Source organism: Cynocephalus volans, chromosome 6 (genome assembly GCF_027409185.1).
Source record: "Cynocephalus volans isolate mCynVol1 chromosome 6, mCynVol1.pri, whole genome shotgun sequence".
Classification (NCBI taxonomy): domain Eukaryota; kingdom Metazoa; phylum Chordata; class Mammalia; order Dermoptera; family Cynocephalidae; genus Cynocephalus; species Cynocephalus volans.
Genome location: NC_084465.1, coordinates 109,519,377 through 109,537,962, shown reverse-complemented (window position 1 = coordinate 109,537,962; position 18,586 = coordinate 109,519,377). Strand labels below are relative to the sequence as shown.

The 18,586-nt window shown below is 45.2% G+C and overlaps 2 protein-coding genes across 3 annotated transcripts in view; one reads left to right on the top strand and one right to left on the bottom strand.

The window, feature by feature from the left end:
• The window catches only part of NOMO2 (NODAL modulator 2), a 55,968-nt gene extending 48,053 nt beyond the window's left edge, over positions 1-7,915 (bottom strand). For both annotated transcript variants that reach the window (XM_063099349.1, XM_063099350.1), the window contains exons 1-3: positions 7,736-7,915; positions 3,826-3,915; positions 2,257-2,302 (exon numbers count right to left, since the gene is read on the bottom strand). In XM_063099349.1, the coding sequence (XP_062955419.1) occupies positions 2,257-2,302; positions 3,826-3,915; positions 7,736-7,900 (301 nt within the window). In that variant the 5' untranslated portion in view covers positions 7,901-7,915. The remainder of the gene's footprint in view (positions 1-2,256; positions 2,303-3,825; positions 3,916-7,735) is intronic.
• A 2,831-nt stretch (positions 7,916-10,746) lies between these two features.
• ABCC6 (ATP binding cassette subfamily C member 6) overlaps positions 10,747-18,586 on the top strand; it is a 50,912-nt gene continuing 43,072 nt past the window's right edge. The window contains exons 1-6 of the mRNA XM_063100498.1: positions 10,747-10,782; positions 12,080-12,262; positions 13,746-13,871; positions 13,997-14,125; positions 16,531-16,656; positions 17,865-17,926. Of these exons, the coding sequence (XP_062956568.1) occupies positions 10,747-10,782; positions 12,080-12,262; positions 13,746-13,871; positions 13,997-14,125; positions 16,531-16,656; positions 17,865-17,926 (662 nt within the window). The remainder of the gene's footprint in view (positions 10,783-12,079; positions 12,263-13,745; positions 13,872-13,996; positions 14,126-16,530; positions 16,657-17,864; positions 17,927-18,586) is intronic.

Genomic DNA, 18,586 nt, shown 5'->3' with positions numbered 1-18,586 from the left:
GCCTGGCAGGTACATTCCAGAAGATGGCAGGACTTCAACTAATGGTCAAAACAGAAGTTACAATTTGGTGAAAAAATCCACAAATCTGGATTTTATGCACAATCTCCTGATTTTCCAATAGTAGCAATTCATTTGATGTTTTTAAAAACTGAAGAGTTTGTCACAACAGGGAGTTAAAGTTGAGTTTTTAAAAGACTAGGAAGAACACGGAGTAAAAAGCAGGAAAAAAAAAATGGAAAAAGATGAGATTTTCAGGTAAAATGAAGAATTACACAAAGCGGAAGATTCCAATAAAAAATGGGCAAAACACTTGAACGGGCTTCTCACAAAAAAGGCTATCCAGATGGCAAATAAACACAATCATATGAAAAAGTGTTCAGTCTCACTGGCCATTAGAGAAATGGAAATCAAGACCACAGTGAAATATTACCACACCCCCACCAGAACGGCTACAATGAAAAAGACTGGCCACATCAAGCATTAGCAAGAATGCTGTACTGCTGGTACAATATAAATTTGTACATCCACTTTGGAGATGTGGAATTACCTACTAATGCTGAGCATGTATAAATTCTACCACCCAGCAATTTCACTCCTGGTATATACCTGACAAAAATGCAAATACATATGTACTGAAAGATATGTACAAGAATGTTCACAGAAGCACTATTCTTAGTGGCCAAAATTGGGAAGCAACCCAAATGTCCATCAATAGTACAATGGGCAAATTACTTTATATTCACACATCAGAATTCTGTATAGTAAAGAGAATGAACTAGAGCTACACATAATACAGATCAATCTCACAGACAACACTGAAAGAAAGAAACCAGATACAAACAAGTACCCTGCAATGATTTCATTTATATCAAGTTCAAAACTAAAAAAACGAATCCATAATTTTAGAAGAGGAGGGTGGTGGTCACCTGTGGGGTGGGGCAGCTAATGAACGTCTGGAATGGGGTACTTCTGGGGTGTGTAAAGTTCTACCTCATTATCTGGCCACTGGTGACGTGGATGGGCTCGTCACCATCCACGTCAATAAAATTGGGAAAATTTATCAAGCAATACATTGTGCTCAGGGCACTTTTCTGAAAGTGTGTTATAATTCAATTAAAGAGCTTATCAAAAGAAAAAGCACTGCAGGAGGGGAGGGGACTCAAAGAAAACACTCTCACAGGCCACCAATTTGTAACCTCTGCTTCGTCCATTAGTTGAAATCCTGCCAACTTCTGGAATGTACCTGCCAGGCACCCCTGATTGTGAACTGAAAAAGAACTTCTCTCACAGAGCCAAATCAGCCATCAGCTGCCTGAGCTTCACTTTAACCCTCATGATGTCAGGAACTAACTTGTCTAACGCACAAACAAGCCTGACATGAACTATGGTCCTCACTCCCCTCTCCATGTTATGGACTGGGGTCACCCACACCCACTCTACTGAAAAGACAGGAATCTCTCCTCTTCAAAAATATCAGCCATACCAAGGAGGACCCTTTCCTCTGATCTCAACCCCATTCCCAGCTCTCCAACAATGCTAGAGGGCAGTATGTCAGAAAAGTTTTGAGCTTTTGTTTGTATGTGTGCAGAAGGGCTATTTTTAAGTACTGAGTGCTTGCTAATTGGGTACCAGCTGTTCTGAACACTTAACATTGGCCTATTTATCTTCCCAGTACCCTGCAGGAGGCAGAGACTATAACTATCCTGACTTCACAATGAGGGTGAACACAGAAGCTGACACAGGGAGCCAGACTGGTGTAACTTGCCCAAGGTCAAGGTCATCTGATAGTTGGTGAGGCCCAAGGCTGCCAGATCTGATCTCTTAAGAGACATAGACCTAGATTTTTATGTCAAATCTCATAATGTTTAAACATTATGATTAGTTCAGTAAACAAAACAAAACAAAAAAAACTGAGAGGACTAAAAAAGCCAACCTGGGACAGAAACAAAGTCCCCACTCTTCATTTCTACACTATTTACTGCCACTTAATGACTTAAAGTGCAAGGGCAGAGTTTCCAAAAAGAGGTACAAGAAAAGATGCCTATTTTTAAAAGATGACAGAAAGCCTTAATGCAGATCTAAGGTAAATTCAAACTACTCTAAAGTGACAGGGAAAAAACAAAACACAAAAGCCCTTCTCCACACAAAAATGAATCCTTAACATTTTAACAATCTATGCACTACGCCAATCTAAATTAATATTCAGCATATAATCTAATCCCTTACAAAGTATGTCTGGTTATTCAGTTAACTTACCAAAACTCCACCCTAGAGGAGGCTCGATCTTCAAAATGAAATCCCCCTAAAATAAAAAAATTAAAAAAAGAAATTTAAAGGAATGAGAATGGATGACTCTGGTTTAACTTAGTGCTATCATTTAATCTAAAATTTTTGCACCTGGAATAAAATTCTAAGAGTAAGCAAGGTTCTTCTAAATGGTGGTAAGCTATGGCTCCTTGATTCCCTTCAGATGCTGCAAGCTGGAGCTGAACACCAGAAGTTTCCATCTGAACAATCAGAAAATGCCACCCTTGAAGCCAATCTGGCCACTCGTCTTTTGATACCAAACATACTATTAACCAAGTCTCCTATGAATCCCTCACAAGCCTAAGGTTGCAAAGTTTGGCACATATCCTTAGGAACTAAAGTCATTTCTTAAAACTAGATTTTACTCATCAACCCTGGTTTCTAGAGATTGATAATAATAGTTAAAAAAAAAAAACAGATTTCAAGACCTTCCTCTAGAAATCAATCCTGTACACTGAGCATAAAGATTAAGTTCAAGAATACTTATCACCGTGTTGTAATAATAATTTTTAAAACGGTAAAAGCCTATATGTCCATCAATAGAGAAGTGGTTAAATAAACTACAGTTTGAGTTTCAGTCTAATATGCAATGCAGCCATTAAAAGGTAGCAATAGATCTATACATGCTGATGTTGAAAGCATGCAAGGGAAAAAAATCAAATGTCCCAATGGTAATGAAAGCAGTATCATAAGGGGAAAAAAATCAAACTGTAGAATAATTCCTATTATTTGATTACCTTTGTATTTAAAAAAAAAAAAAATCAAAATCAAAACTATGTATTTTGGCAGCTTCCTGTGAATCTATATTAACAAACAAAAAGTGGAAATGTGGGGAGGATGAGATTGTGTAAGTAGAGGTGTGTGTGGATAAACATATATGTGTCCGTGTATTGATGTGGGTTTGCAAATATGCACATGCATGTCTATTTGTGGATACCTGAATATACAAACTGAGAGAAAGCAATTTGTCAGGATGCACACCAAACATTTTATCAGAGGTTATCACTACAGAGGGAGCTGGAAGTGGCAGGGAATGGGTAGAAATTTACTTCACATACTTCTAAAGACTTTGACTTGTTTTCACAAAGCTCGTGAATTCAAATATTACTTGTACAATTATTTTTTAATGATATCTTAAGCTGCTTGCAAGTAAAGGGTTCTATTAAGTCAGGGTTTCCCAACCCTGGCACTATTGACATTTGGGCTTTTATGTGCAGCATTGTAGGGCATTTAGCTGTAGAAACCCTCCACAGCTGTAACAACCAAAGATGTCTCTAGACATTGCCAAATGTCCCTGGAGACATGGAGAACCATAGTATTCAATCAAACCAGTGTATAAGTTATCTCCCTCAGAATTCGGCTAGAATTGCCATATTGTAGTAATAATTTACAAAACAGTTGAGCATCTGCTAGTGTGGGAAAGGCCGTTCCCCTGGTTAGCACAGCCCTGTGGGGCACACTAACTACTTCCCATCATAAGGGACAAGTGGGAAAGACTAAAGTGCCATCTCCTCTTACCTTATCATACAAGGGGATCATAAAGTAACCATTGTTAGGGGCACAGTCTGTCTGGTATTTCAAAGTCCCATGCTTGGTGTATAACTTTATCTGAAAAGGAAAGAAAGAAAACAAAAGTCATAATATCACCTTGGAGAATTAACTACATACATGACACATGAATGCATTCAGTCACTATGCATTTGCTGAGGACCTACTATATGCCATCTATTAATGCTGAGCATTAGAAAGAGAGAAAAATAACACAAAGTAGCTCCAAACTAATGTGATTAGATGTTTTTCAGATTATAAACCATCTAAAGCCTATCCCAAAAGTCTTATTTTTCAACACCTTTCAGTTTATCTTAGTGGCTGTCTCTATGTTGTTCATGTAAGTTTCTAGGTCTAAAATAAATTTTCAAATTTCGCTGTAAGGTACTTGTTAAAAAGCAGATTTCTGAGCCCCACCTCATTTTCTCAACTAGAAGGTCTGGGATAAGGGCTAGAAATCTGCATTATTAACCTCAAATGATTCCATATACCTGGAGGAATGTTCACCTAGAAACTTAATTTTCTCTTCACTTTCATTCTCAGAACAAAAATAGATCAAAAAGACATTTAATATATGTCCTCCCCTTGAGTATTCTTTAGAACTCTTACATCCTGAGCATTACCAGACATAAACTGTTAGCCCAATAAGATGCTCAAATAATATCTGGGTCTTCCACGTACTATGCAACCTTGGGCAAGTCATTTAACCTCCTGAGGTTCAGTTTCTTCCTGCGTAAAAAGAGAGCCACTCCCCTTCATTGTGGTTATACAGATTCACATCAATGCATATTAAGCATCTGGCACAGCACAGACTCAAAAAAAAAGTAGTTTGTATTACTACTTGTCCATGTGTGAGCTAACCCACCAAACTGAGAAGGTATCCTGAGACTGAGGAACAAAGCAGGCAACTCCAAACAGTTTACAAGGAGTTTATACTTATTATTATTATACAGATGGGTTAGTCACTTACAGGCAACAGATTGGGTGGTGTATCAATCAGGGTGCTGCACACCTGCTTTCTCTACAACCCCAGGAGGAGGAACTGAAGCTTATAACGGACTTAGAGACAAAGGTGGAGCTATGCCATAGAGAGAAAGGCCACAGAAGTGGAAGATTCCCAGGTGCCTCACAGCCACCTTTGTTTATCATTGGCATTGCTGGAGTTGCTTATCTTACACAAGCATAGCATTCTGTTCCTTTCCCTTCCTTGGTTGCTAAGAAACCCGCACAGGGGAAAGACTGTAATTATTGAAGCCAGAGCTACAAAGGCCAGGAGGATAGAGTGAATTCTGATCAGCATTCTTACACTAGTTAATATCTCTCTGAAAAAAAGGCTATACGGTGCAATTTGCAGAGCATAGACTGGGTTCTAGGGGAATTTCCTACACTTACCTGAATGGCTCAACCACTCTGAGCCTCAGTTGCTACATCTGTAAAAGGAAGCAGTTGGGTCTGATGGCATCTAAGAGCCTTACCTCTAAAATCTTAGTGCTCTGTGATCATGATACAGAAATGATAGAGTCAAATCTCACCAATTAAGAAGACATATAAAGTAGCAAACTCACAACATACGCACTTTGGAAAGGAACAGAGCAAAATAATGCAAAGACCGTAAACTGTCTGTGGGCAGTATGCATGGCTTACACTTCATAGCACTTGGGACAGTGTCTTGTTTACTCTAGGTATTTTAAAAAATACTCAATGAATTTGTTACAGGCCATAAAGAAATTCAGATGCATGCATATAGAGCAGGAATTGGAAATTCACCAGCCCAAAAGGGCTAGGGAAGCAATGTCAGCAGACACTCATCTAAAGGGATTCAGATCACTACACAACCCAAAGCAAATTTTGCAGCCCAAACATCAGTTGGTTTTCCAGAGAAATCAGGAATCCAGTTAACGTGAAATCTCCTGACTGTTAAAGTATTAGCAACCAATATAATTTTTCTTTTAAAGTGCAAGCTACTACTAAAGAATAGAATGTCAATCCCATGAGTGTAGAGATTTTTGTCTTTACTGTTCACTGTACTACTATATTCCCACCTGGCACAAGCCTTCAGGATATGCAGTGGCTTAATAAATAGTTGTTTACTGAATGAATATAATGTAAAAACTCCCAGAAGGGAAGAAGGCTGGAGAAGAGTGAAGGTAATTGTACTCGAACACAGAAAATACAATCAAGAAATGATTGTGAAATACCTTGATTATTTACATTCTTTCATAAAGTATAGGTAAGGACACAGGACGGCAATATAAATCTACATCAAGATTACATATATGAAATGTCTGATTTCACAATCAGAAATTATGAAAGAATGAGTGTCTCAAACCATATGGACAGGCAGCCCTAGGGCTCAAGGAACACACTTCATAATGGGTCACAAAACCTGCTCTCTGCTCTCCAGGTGACTATTAGTACTGGGAGTGGGCATGCCCCTAACTGGCCTTCCCTTCCTCCCAGAGCCCTAGGAAAATGCAAATTGCAAAAGCCTTTCAAGGCAGCTGCTGAAACGCCCTGTGCCCACACACTGAGAAAGAACCCAAGAGGTGGCATGGGCAACCCAACAACTTGTACCCAGCAGATCCTAGGAGCCCTGCCGCTGCCAGGGGGTAGATTTGTTAAATGCCCAACCTCTTAGGTCTAAAAAGGGTGGAGTAGCAGCAGACAGAGGGGCCTTGAAGATAACAAGCAATTCTCTTTAGGAAATATACAGTGCTGAGTTCTGCTGCTTCTCTCCCAACACCATCCTACAGGTACAAGAACTGGGACTTGGAGCAAAACCAGGTCAAAGAACTAGTGGGATTGCAATTGACTTCCTACTCTTCCCCCAATCCTCAGCTTTGCAGAACACCATGGTTCAACCCTTCACTGCCAGCACTGGAGCAGCTCAGAGGTGTTTTCAGACAGCCTTTAGGGTCTTATTCCCCAGTTCCTTCTCTTTGGCATCTCCCAGCTTCTTCCTTTGTTTTCTCTCAAATCACCTCACAGACACCTGTTCTTTGCCTCTTCCATTTCCCTGCCCTTCTCCTACCCCACCTCAGGTCCCCTCCCATCTACCCTAACAGGTGACCTACCTCTACTCCCATCCATCCCCCTTCTTCTTCACAGAAGCTTTCTGAGTCATACTTCCACTGGGCTGACAATCACTTAATGGGGCTTTACAACTTAATGAAAAAATTTCACAAATTTCTAGTGCAATTCCAATAACTCAGTAAGGCAAGCAGGGCAGCTGACAACTCTCCATCTTCAGAGGAATGGGAGGGATAAAAATACAGATTCCCAACACCAAGGTCAAGGGTTCATATCCCCTGAACGGCCAACCGCCAAAATTAAAAAAAAAAATACAGGCTCCTAGTCCCAGAGATGCCAATACTAATCTACTGGGTCCGGATATATGGGATGGGAATCGATGCTCTTTAAAACCATCCCCCCGGGGTTCCAGGTTGTGGAGTTTGGGAGATAAGATTTGTGGTCTCCAGGTTTTGGGAGATCTGAGTTTCAGGAGGTCTAGTTCTTGGGTATGTGAGGTCTAAGTTTTGAAGAAATGGGGTCTGGGTTCCAGGGAATTTGGAAACTGGGCTTTGAGGATCTGGCGTATGGGTTGCGGGGATCTTGAATCTGGATCCTGGGAATCTGGAGTTCGGGTTTTGAAGAATCTAGGGTCCGGCACTCCGACTCTGTAGCTAACCCCACGATAAGAACCACTGGGCAGGGGGCGTAAAGAGCCCGCAGAAAGCAGTCTTTAAAGAGGAAAGGACTTCTAGAACCTGAGGCTCGTGGAAAGCGCCTGGTGTCACCGGCGAGGCCGAAGCGGCCCAAAGAGGCTGAGCGAGGGGCCCAGGGTCACACCGCGGGGCCGGGCCGCGGGGCGGGCGCTCACCTCGATGAGCGAGTAGTTGATCTCCACGTCCGACTTGACGAAGCCCCCGCAGCCCACCACGATGTCCTCGGAGCCGCGCGCCGGCCCCACGCAGCTCAGCAGCAGCACCGCGGTGGAGGCAACCACCACGGGCCCCGGCAGCCCCGTGCCCCGGCCCGCCCGCATGGCCCGGCCTCCCCCAGCCCGACCCCCTACAGGCCGCCCGTCCCGCCCCTCACACCGCACGTTGCCTTCTCCTTCCTCCTCTTCGGCCGGCTGACAGCCCAGGCCCCGCCTCCGCCCTGCCACCGCGCAGGCGCGCTCGGGTCCCACGCCCCCAGAAACCAGAACTACAGCGCATGCTCGGCAATGAAACGAGACCATTGGTGCCCTCTGGAGGCTCGGAGGACTCTGCGCACCGTCTGGCTGGTGCTGCGCAAGGTGCGTGCGTACAGGCACAAACTCCAAAACTGAACTCTGCTAAAGTCACAGCCGGAAAGGACGAGAGACATTGTTCATCGAAACGTCCGACAAATTTCCCAAACATTCTGGACGCGTGTATTTCACAAGTGATATATAATCTCAAAAAGAACTTTGGGAGTTTGTGTAAATTAGTGCGTTTTTCCATGATAAATGATCACTAAGTTTTTTAAGCAAAACGTGTTATTTAAGTTCAGCATAATATTGAAGGTATTTAAAATGCATGTTAATCCCAGGTTTAACATTTGTATGAAAACAAATTAGAAGGGTTTTTCCCCCATAAACTTGAGGTGCATGCAGTTAAATTTACTTTGAATTAGTTCTCTGGGATGAGGCATGATTTGTATGAAAATAAGTCCAAATCTCAGTGTGTGGTATTTTGTCCCAAAACTTATAAAGTTTAATGTAGACGGAATTTAACTATGCATCAAAATAGACTAAAATTGCTATATTGACCCGATATTTGGAATTCTTTGAATTTGCTCTTTAAAAACAAGTGCTTTGTTTTGATAGTATTTATATTTTGTTTCTAAATGACGAGGTAAGAGGAGATTTCCCATGCAATTTGCCATGTGGCTAAAACTTAAGCAATGTACAACTAAGAATCACAGCAAATTTATACTACACAATGGTCAAAACGTTCACGATGGCTACAAGGGAATGACACGGTAACTGCAGGATCTAAATTATGAGGCATCTAATCTCAGTTTCTCACCCTGCATTCTCGCTTGAAATGCAGTGAGACTCTCAACTATTCACTTATACAGAGAAACTGAATAATTAATTTTATTTGTTGGGGTTTGTTGTTTATAACCACAATTGAAATAGATGCTGTTTATCCTCCTTAACATGAATCCCTGGTTGTCGTAGCAGATCACCAGGGGGTTGAATACCACCAATTAGGAAGTGCTTAGCCTATGGAAACTTATCATCTCACTGAATGGGAAACTGAAGCCCAGAGAGGCAAAGGGACCTGTCTAGGACTCTGTGCCCGCAGCCACTGCTGCTCAGAGTTCTAGCAAGTAGAAATTGGGATCCCTGAGTCCTGTTCTTGACTCACCCCAACTGATTTTCTCTGCATTCTTCCTGACTTCCTGACCATTCCCTCAGATTCATGTTCAGATATACAAAGAAATAAAGCACCAGGACTGTGGCAATACCAATTTGGGGGGAGGCAGAGATTTCTAGAGGGAGGGGGTTAGCCTCCCTGTAGTTTCCACCGGCCTCCACCAATACCACCTCAAACGTGACAAATGGAAACAGTAGACCTGCTGCACTCCGCTTCAAGACAAATCCTTGAGTTCCTTGTGTCCCTGCTCTGCCAGAAGACTCAAGCAGGAGGACAGCAGAAGGGGCCTGCCTGGGCCCCAGACCAGGGTTGGAGAGAATCAAAAAGACAGGAGAAAGTTAGGCTGGGGGAACCAGCACTGCAGAGGTTCTGCAAGAGACAGAGTAAAAGATGAGATCAGGACCCCAGAAGGAACAGGGTAGCGTGGACAATGCGGAAGGTTTTGATTCTTCACTCAAACTGAGTGCCTGTGCTTGTCTGTCAGAAAGAGCTGAGCTTTCATTCCTATCTTTTAAAAAAGAAAGAATGGAAAAGAAAATTGGGATTCCCCGTGATCATCGCTTTAGCGCATTTCCATCTTTTTATCCATGCATATATGATAATGTTACATAGTATCATTTCTCAAAAGAGCCAGTGGCTGGGGATTCTGGCAGGAGGCACACACCCAGGAGAAGGTAAATGCCTTGACTTCCTTCACTTTCCCCAAATTAGGTATATTCTTTTTTTATTTTTTTCTTTCTCAGAAATAATATAATCTATTTTGTATTTTAATCTCTTTTTTTTTTTCATTTAGCAACCATCTTTCCATATTAGTACACTTCTGCGATGGCATTTTAAACCAGTGGTTAATAACCCACGGACTAAATGATAAAAGCAATGCTACTGGTTGCTACTCTTACTGAGCATTTGCTGTGTGCCTGGCACTGTGCTAAACTATTAATCATCTTAAATTCTTCCCACCACTCTACGGGAAGACAATGTCCATCCTCCTGGTGAGGACACTGATAGACAGTCTCCCTCTGTCCACCTTGACCAGGCGGTCCCCTGCTGGTGGACACGTAGGCCATTGTCATGTCTCCTTGTTACAAACATGTGCACACCTGTTGGGTTGTTTCATCAGGATAAATGCCTGGGATTGCTGGGTCCAAAGTGTTCAGGAAGTTTGGGTCGATACTTGTTGCAGGGGGTAGGGGATAAATTATAGGGGTGCCACTGAAACTTTCAGAGGTTCCACGATCCCCTCCTCGGGTCCCCGCCCAGCGCCCCCCGCCCCCACCCCCACCCCCTTGCCTCGTTTCACCCCCGTCGCCCCACCCCTGCCGCGCTGATGAACCTTGCCCCAGGCCTCCAAATACCAGACTCGAATCCCCGCCGGACCTGCCCGGCCCCGCCTCTTCCCTGGCCAGGAGCGCGGCGGAGGAGGCTGCCCAGGGACCGACCGACAGACTGACGCTCGGACCGACCGACCGACAGAGTGCGCCCGATGGCGCTGCCTGGCGAGCCCTGCGCGGGGCCGGGGGTGAGTGTCGCCATCCCGCCGCCTTCTCCTCCCTCCCACCCCACCCCCTCCGGCTCTGTTTGGCCTCAGATCTTTGGGGCTGTGATACCGGGGAGGGAACAGACCCCCCCAAATTTCTGTCCCCGGGAAGCGAGAAGACCTGCTCTGGCCCCTGAACGGCAGCAGATTGCGACCCATTTCCCCAAGCCGGTCCCCGGTCAGCCCGGCACTATTTAAGGGTCCTCCATACGTCCCAGCTACTGGGACCTTGACCTTCATTTGCGCAAAGCTGGTGGGCCCCGCAAACCCTTCCCACCGCCCGCAGAGCCCCTTCCGGTCCTCGGGACCCTCTACGTCTCTGCCTTACTTTCCCATCCCGGCTCTTAGCAAAGGACTCCAGGGAGTGGAGTTCATAGCGTGGGGATGGGGGTCGCAATCTCCCAGCATTTCAGGAGCCAGGTAGGTAAGGCAGTAATGACAGCTGTGTTAGCTGAGGGCTGGTTCTGTGCCCGATATTCTGGTGTGCGCTTTACTGCTGGTGACCCATTTAGTACAACCTTTAGAGGTAGAGTCTCTTGTTATCCCCCTTCTGCAGGGAGAGAAGCTGAGACACGGAGAGGTTAAAGCTCACACAGCTTGTGAGCGGTGAAGCCAGGAGGAGTAGATATGAGTGAGGATGGGTGCATGGCTGGTGGGTAACACAGCAGGGGGAGAGTTGGAGAGGCCATGTCTGCTAAACTTAACATTTCTTCTAGAGTTAGAGAGGGCCAGCCAAGGAGCCAAGATAAAAATCACAGATTGAGACCACCGGTAGAACAAGTTTTGGGGTCAGGATGGCCTGCATCACAGGCAGCTCTGCCACTTCCTATTTGTGTGGGCCTGAAAGAGGCAGTTTCCTTCTTGGTGCCTCAGTCTACTGGTCTGTGAAATGGGGACAGTAGTGCCTACCTCCTAGAATTTGTTAAGTGACAGTCTGTGCCTTGCACTCATTATGGAGCTGAGGTCTCCTAGACCCGAGGACCCAAGTCCCTGGGTTCAAATCCCAGTGCTACCACTTCCCAGCTGGGTGATTTCAGCCAAATTACTCAACGTCTCTGGGCCTCATCTTCCTCATCTGCCAAATCAGTATGAAAATTGCATCTAACTCATAGGGGTGATGTTAGGATGAAAGGAGCTGAGAATTATAAGGTATTCCAAAGAGCACTTGGCACATTTTTATGTAAATGTTAGGAGTCTAAAAAGTCACCTGGCCCTCTAGGCAGGTAAGTTTGGGACCCCTGCATTTTACTATCGGAAGAATTGCCTGGTGTTCTCTCAGGTCTGGAACCAGACGGAGCCGGAACCTGCCAGCACCCGCCTGCTGAGCCTTTGCTTCCTGAGAACAGCAGGAGTCTGGGTGCCCCCCTTGTACCTCTGGATCCTGGGCCCCATCTACCTCCTCTACATCCACCGCCATGGCAGGGGCTACCTCCGGATGTCTCCCCTCTTCAAAGCCAAAATGGTATCCACTGCAGCTGGGAGCCTGGAATCAGACAATTGGCAGGGCAGGGGGAGGGTGGACCCTGGAGGAGACCCTGAAGTGGACTCTCCTCCTATCAGGGAGCACACAGGGTGGAGACAAGAAGGGAAACTGTTCATTAAAAAGAGCAATACTAGAGAAGCTACACAGGTAAGCTCGGTGGAGTGAGTTTCCCCCAAAAAGATTTTGTAATGATGAAAATCTGTGCACGTCCACACACACACACACACACACACACACACACACACACACACACACACACACACACACACACACACACACACACACACACACACACACACACACACACACACAGACACTCGCATGTTCTGGGACGATTTGTAGCTACTATAACCTGGCATTTCCCAAAGTGCCCCATGTGTACTTCTGGGGTACATAAAGTGATTTTAGGGCCACAATTTTTAAAATTTTAAGTTATGCATTTATTTTTATGTTTCCCCACTGGCAGAACTACAGACAGTTTTTTAAATTGTTATGTATTTATTTTAGTGTGTTAGATAAACACTGGCATTCCTAGTGTGAGCCGTTCTACTCATCCATCACCTTCTCCAGACTTCTACAAAAGTTCATTCATTCCCATATCACCTTGTTAATTTTTGCTCTATTGCCTGTTACCTATCCGGGGGGGGGGGCAAATTTAAAGGCCCCATATTTGAATCTTTGTGGGCCATGTGATCTCTGTTTCAACTACTCCACTCTGCACTTATAGCATGAATGTAGCCCACAGTAAACAAACAGACATGACTGTGTTTCAGTAAAACCTTAATTATAGTCACTGAAACTCGGATTTTCTATAATTCTTACATGTCGTGACATATTACACTTCTTTTGATTTTTTTTCCCCAACGACTGAAAAATGTAAAAACCATTCTTAGCTCACAGGCCATACAAAAACAGGCAGCAGGCCAGACTTAGACTGTGCGTGGTATTTTACCAACCCCTGCTTTGCACTAACTGAGGTACCTTTGCTAGTTCCTCCAGGGTGCCTTGCTCTGGCCTTCTCTTCCACGTGGCATGCTCTCTCACTTTCTCTTATTCGAAGAGAGGCCAATATGTATTAGGGAGACCCTAAACACTTACCCAACAGAGAGTTTCTCCTTAGTAGGGACTGAAAATGACTTGAGGGTATACCTTTCTCACCCAGTGAGTAAATTTCATTTCATATTGTGTCTTTACACCTGAAGTCACCTTGCATATGCACTATTGGAGCACCTCCCACATTTTGGAAAACATTGGGTTGGCTCAAGCTCTTGTTGGTCATTATTTATACAACAGTTCCAAGTCAGGACTGATCTGCAATGCCCCTTACACATGCTTCCCACTGGCACATTGATAACTTGTGACATTGGTTCATAACAGGGCCCCAGTTGGCCATGGGGTTCTCACGCCAGGTTGCTACCATCTTTCTTGTCACCCCCAGCCTTATCTAAGCCTGTCTTCCTAGGTGCTTGGGCTTGCCCTCATAGTCCTGTTCATCTCCAGTGTGTCTGTCGCTCTTTGGAAAATCCAGCAGGGAATGCCCGAGGCCCCCGAATTCCTCATTCACCCTTCAGTGTGGCTCACCACAATGGTAATGACATCCTCAGTCTGGAGCTCGGCTCGCCCCTGCTGCTGCTGCCCTGGTAGAGAATGTGGGGAAAAGTGGGGCCTCCCCTCCCACGCACCCTAAGGGCTTGTCCTGACTTTCCTGTCCAGAGCTTCGCCATGATCGTGATTCACCTCGAAAGGAAGAAGGGGATCCAGGCATCTGGGCTGCTGTTCGGATACTGGCTGCTCTGTTTTCTCTCGCCAGCTACCAGCGCTGCCCAGCAGGCCTTGAGAGGGGTGAGTGGGGAAGCCAGTGTGGTGGTGTCAGAACTTGGATCCCATCCTTCCTCCTGCCCTTTCCACACATGACTTACTCTCCACACAGACACACCCCACTCACTTAAACTCTAAAGATACGAGGGAAGCACACTCCCTCGCATATAAGTACCCACCATCCTGTACATTTTTTATCAACACAAATTCCCATTGTCTTGCACACCAACATCACACACTGCACTTGCACACTGGACATATGCATGCGTGCACTCTCATCCTACATACATGCACATTTTCCCCCATTCTCATGAACTCTCCCTCCCCCATGCTCCCATGCATCTGTATTTACACGGTCATTTTGCACACTTACCCATATTTTTGTTTCCCAACCTGGGAAGCAGCATTTTCATATTAGGAGACATGATGGATCATTTTCTCTGCAAAGAGAAAAATATATAGTCTAGACTAGGTTTTCACCACCTCAGCTCAGTCGACATTTTGGCTGAATAATTCTCTGTTGAGGGATGGGGGGGTTGGAGTTGGCTTGTGCATTGTGGGATGTTTAGTAGCATCTCTGGCCTCCACGACTAGATGACAGTAGCAACTCCTCCCCCCCCGCCCAGATTGTAGTAGCCCAAAATGTTTCCAGATACTGCCAAATATCCCCTGGGGGGCAAAATTGCCTCCAATTGAGAACCATTTGCCTTGATGGAATGCTCACTCAAGGCCTCTGGGAGAGGGAATCAGGCTGCAAGATGATCACTTCTTGAGCCAAATGCTTTCTCCATCCTGCTCCTAAGGGACGAGGTGCAGAAACATCATTCTGTCCTTAAGGACAGATGGTTCAAAAGAGTAATCTTTTTAACTAGTGGGAAAATTTCATAGGCCATCCATGGATTTATGAATGGGCGGTTCTCACAGTTGACTTATAAATCAGTTGTTTGGGACACAACATAGAAACAGTAATGTTGGAACCACACATGCTCTGATCCTCCAAGCATGGCCAGGCCCTGCAGCAAGTACCAATGTAAGTGTCCTCTTTGGAGTCTCAAAAATAGTCCCATTTTAAAGATGAGGACTGTAAGGCTAAGAGAAGGGTATGACTTCCTCAGGATCACTCAGCTTGGAAGTGCAGAGCCCAAATCCATTTCCCCCAAATTCAGAACAAACTTTCCAATAGAGACAGTGGTAAAAATGGGTATAGGAAAGATGGGCCATAATATAGTTGGAATATCATATAGTCTACTATCTGCAAAATCAAAAAAAAAAAAAAACCAGAAGAGTATAAAATCCATAGAGGAATTGTGATTTGAAACTAAGGCTCTTGTTTTAAGTAACAAAAACCCAACTTACACTAGCTTATGGGAAAGGAAAAGTCACAGGGAATTTATTAGCTCTTGTATTTATTAGTTCATATTCGTGGGATCTCCCAGGCATAACTCATCCAGGAGCTCGGGTAACACCACCAGATCTCCATTTCTGTCTGTTGGCTCTGTCATGTTAATTTCACTCTCCAATAGAGTGGCAAGAAGAGCTACCTATAGCTGCAGACTTATTTTCTATGAATGATGGTTCCAGCTCCTCTGCCCCAGCATGGATTCTATGTCCATTCCTAACCCAATCACAGTAGCTAGGGGACTAGAATGTATTCACTGGCCAGGCCTCAATCACCTGCCACCCCTGGAGTGGACTCAGTTCTGCACAAACTATGTAGGAAAAGAAAATTAGGGTGCTCTGACCAGAAGACAGGGCGGCAGGTGCAAAAGCAATTATGGCATGGCAATGAAAGCTCATGAATAGGTGCAGATCGTCTTCGTGTCCTTGAGCAAAGTGCTATTGCTGCTCTGAGCTTTGGTTTCCCTGTGAGTAAAGGAGAGCTAGTAAACCCCAGCTGGGGACAGGGTGGGGAAGGACCTGATGAGACTGTGCATGGAAGGAGTGTTGAGTGTGCCCAAGGCAGAGGGAACGCTAATAAAGCCAGCTCCCTTCTTATAAACCAGAGAACACTGGCCAAGAGGAAGTGGGATGGGAGATGGAGGTGGGGGCTGAAATGGAAAAAGGATTTCCTTTGTGGCACAAGGAAAAAGGGAAATTGTCCCTTCATCTGATTGCCTCAGAGGCTGTGGACAGTCATCACCCAGCTAAGGGTAAAGCCCAGATACAGCCCTGGCCCATCATTTGTACTGACAGAATATGTGTAAGTCAGATGTTCATAAATCCAGACAGCCAGGAATGCCATGGGCTTGGGCTGCCAAACACCATGGTGCTGGTCCCCTCCTGGGCACCACTCCTGGCATTGGAAACTCTATTCAGCCTCAACCTTTTCTCCCCTCATGGACACCCTCTCCTGCCTCTGCTCCTCACTAGCCTCAGCAGCTGCTTCTGCCTGCCCAGACTCAGTGAGACTTCTGTTTTCTCTCCTGCAGGGCTTCCAGAGTGACCCCATCCGCCACCTGTCTACCTACCTGTGCTTGTCTCTAGTCATGGCACAGTTTGTGCTGTCCTGCCTGGCGGATCAACCTCCCTTCTTCCCTAAAGATCCCCAGCAGTCTGTAAGTCACCAGGTTCCCAATCCAGTGCCTCCCTTGTCCTGGATCCACTTCAGTTGTCAGTCTCCCCATGTGACTGAAAAGAGTTGAACTAGAGCATAGGTCTTGAAGTTTTTATTCTTGCAGCCATTCAGCAAAAGATATATTGCACATCTACTGTGTGCCATGGGTTGGCCAACTTTTTCTGTACAGGGCAACACAGAAAATATTTTAGGTTTTGTGAGCCATACAACGATCTGTGGCAACTACTCAACACTGCCACTGTAGCGCAAAAGCAGCCATAGACAATATTGTCAACGGTGAGGATGGATGGCTATGTTCCAATAAAATTTTATTTGCAGAAGCAGGCAGTGGGCCAGATTTGGCCCAGAGGCCATAGTTTGCTAGCCCCTGCTCTATGCCCCAGCTAGATGCTGAGGATCTGCAGTGAACAAGCAGATATAATCCCTGTCCTCATGCAGCTAAGAGTCAAGTAGGGGAGCCAGACTTTAGCCACATAATTACACAAATGTGTGGAAAATTACACCCAGGTAAGGGCTCTGCAGAAGGCCATTCTCCATGAGGGTTTACAACACTAAAAAACACTGAAACAGTCAGGAAAGAATTCTCTGAGAAAGAAACTGATCTAAAATCATCTTTTAAAAATGCTCAAATGCTTGAGTAATCCAGTTAAAACTGTAATAGGACTTTTTTTTAAAACCTATCAGAATGGCCAAAAAAAATTAAAAATCGATAATAAGCTGTGATGGCAAAGAAGTGGTGAAATGGGCACCTTCATACCTTATTGGTGAAAAGTACAGATTAATGCAGTCTTTCTGGAGCAGCTGACAAAAGTCTCAGGACAGACCCCTCTGCACGACATTTATGGAGTGATATTGTTGAGGCCGTAGTTGTCTTTGTTATACATGGTCCTCGCTTTGAGAACTTCTTGGTCTCAGTATAATAGTTGTTCTTCTGAGTCACTCTTAGTTCTTACCTTGTGGACACAATTCAGTCCCATGGCCCGATCCCTCTTTGCCCTGCCTGCTAGGAAGCACCGAGCCCATGTGTGCCCATCTCTGGCAAGGAGACAAAGCACCCTGGTGTGCACTTTTGGTACTAAGCTCAAGGTCGGTTCATTGTCTCTTTCTGCCCTTGGTTCCCCTTGCCACATACTCACCATGGGATGTGGGACCGAGGTCTACCCCTCCCCCATCTTTGGTCTCTTTCAGAATCCATGTCCAGAGGCTGGGGCCTCCTTCCCCTCCAAGGTCATGTTCTGGTGGGTTTCAGGGTAAGTGAAGTGGAAGGGGAGGGGGTCGGGTGGCGCCCCCACCCACCTGCATGTGTCCTTCTTATTTCCCAGCACAGCTCTTTCCCCAGAAGGTTTCCTCCCAAGCTTACAAAGGCCGGCCAAGCTTTCTCTGTCCCAGCCTCAATGCATCCCTCTCAGTTTTCAGTGTGCCCATCGTCCACATCCCATCTCCATTCATTCAATGGAGTAAGATCTGGATTTGAATCCTGGCTCTGACTCTTAATAGGCCATGTCACAAATATCCAGAGTCTCAGTTTTCCCTTCTGTAAAATGGGGACAACTGTACCTTCATTAAATGGAAAGTGCCTAGTGTTTGCACATAGCAGGTGCTCAATAAAATCATATCTACTACTCAGCTTCAGTCATTCCACCAACATTTAATAAGCACCTATTATGGGCTAAGCACGAAGGGCAAGGAGGTTAAAGACCAAGTCTGTACCCCCCAGAAGGTCCCAGGCTAGTGCAGAAGACAGCTGCTTCTCCAGCACCCAACCCACCAGGCACTGAGAATATCTGCACCTACCAGTGCTCTCCTGACTATTCTGCATTCAGTCAGACCTTAGTAGCACCAGACCACGTGGGTATGAAACCTGGCCCCTTCACTTCCTGTCTGTGTGACCTTGAGCAGGCTACTTAACC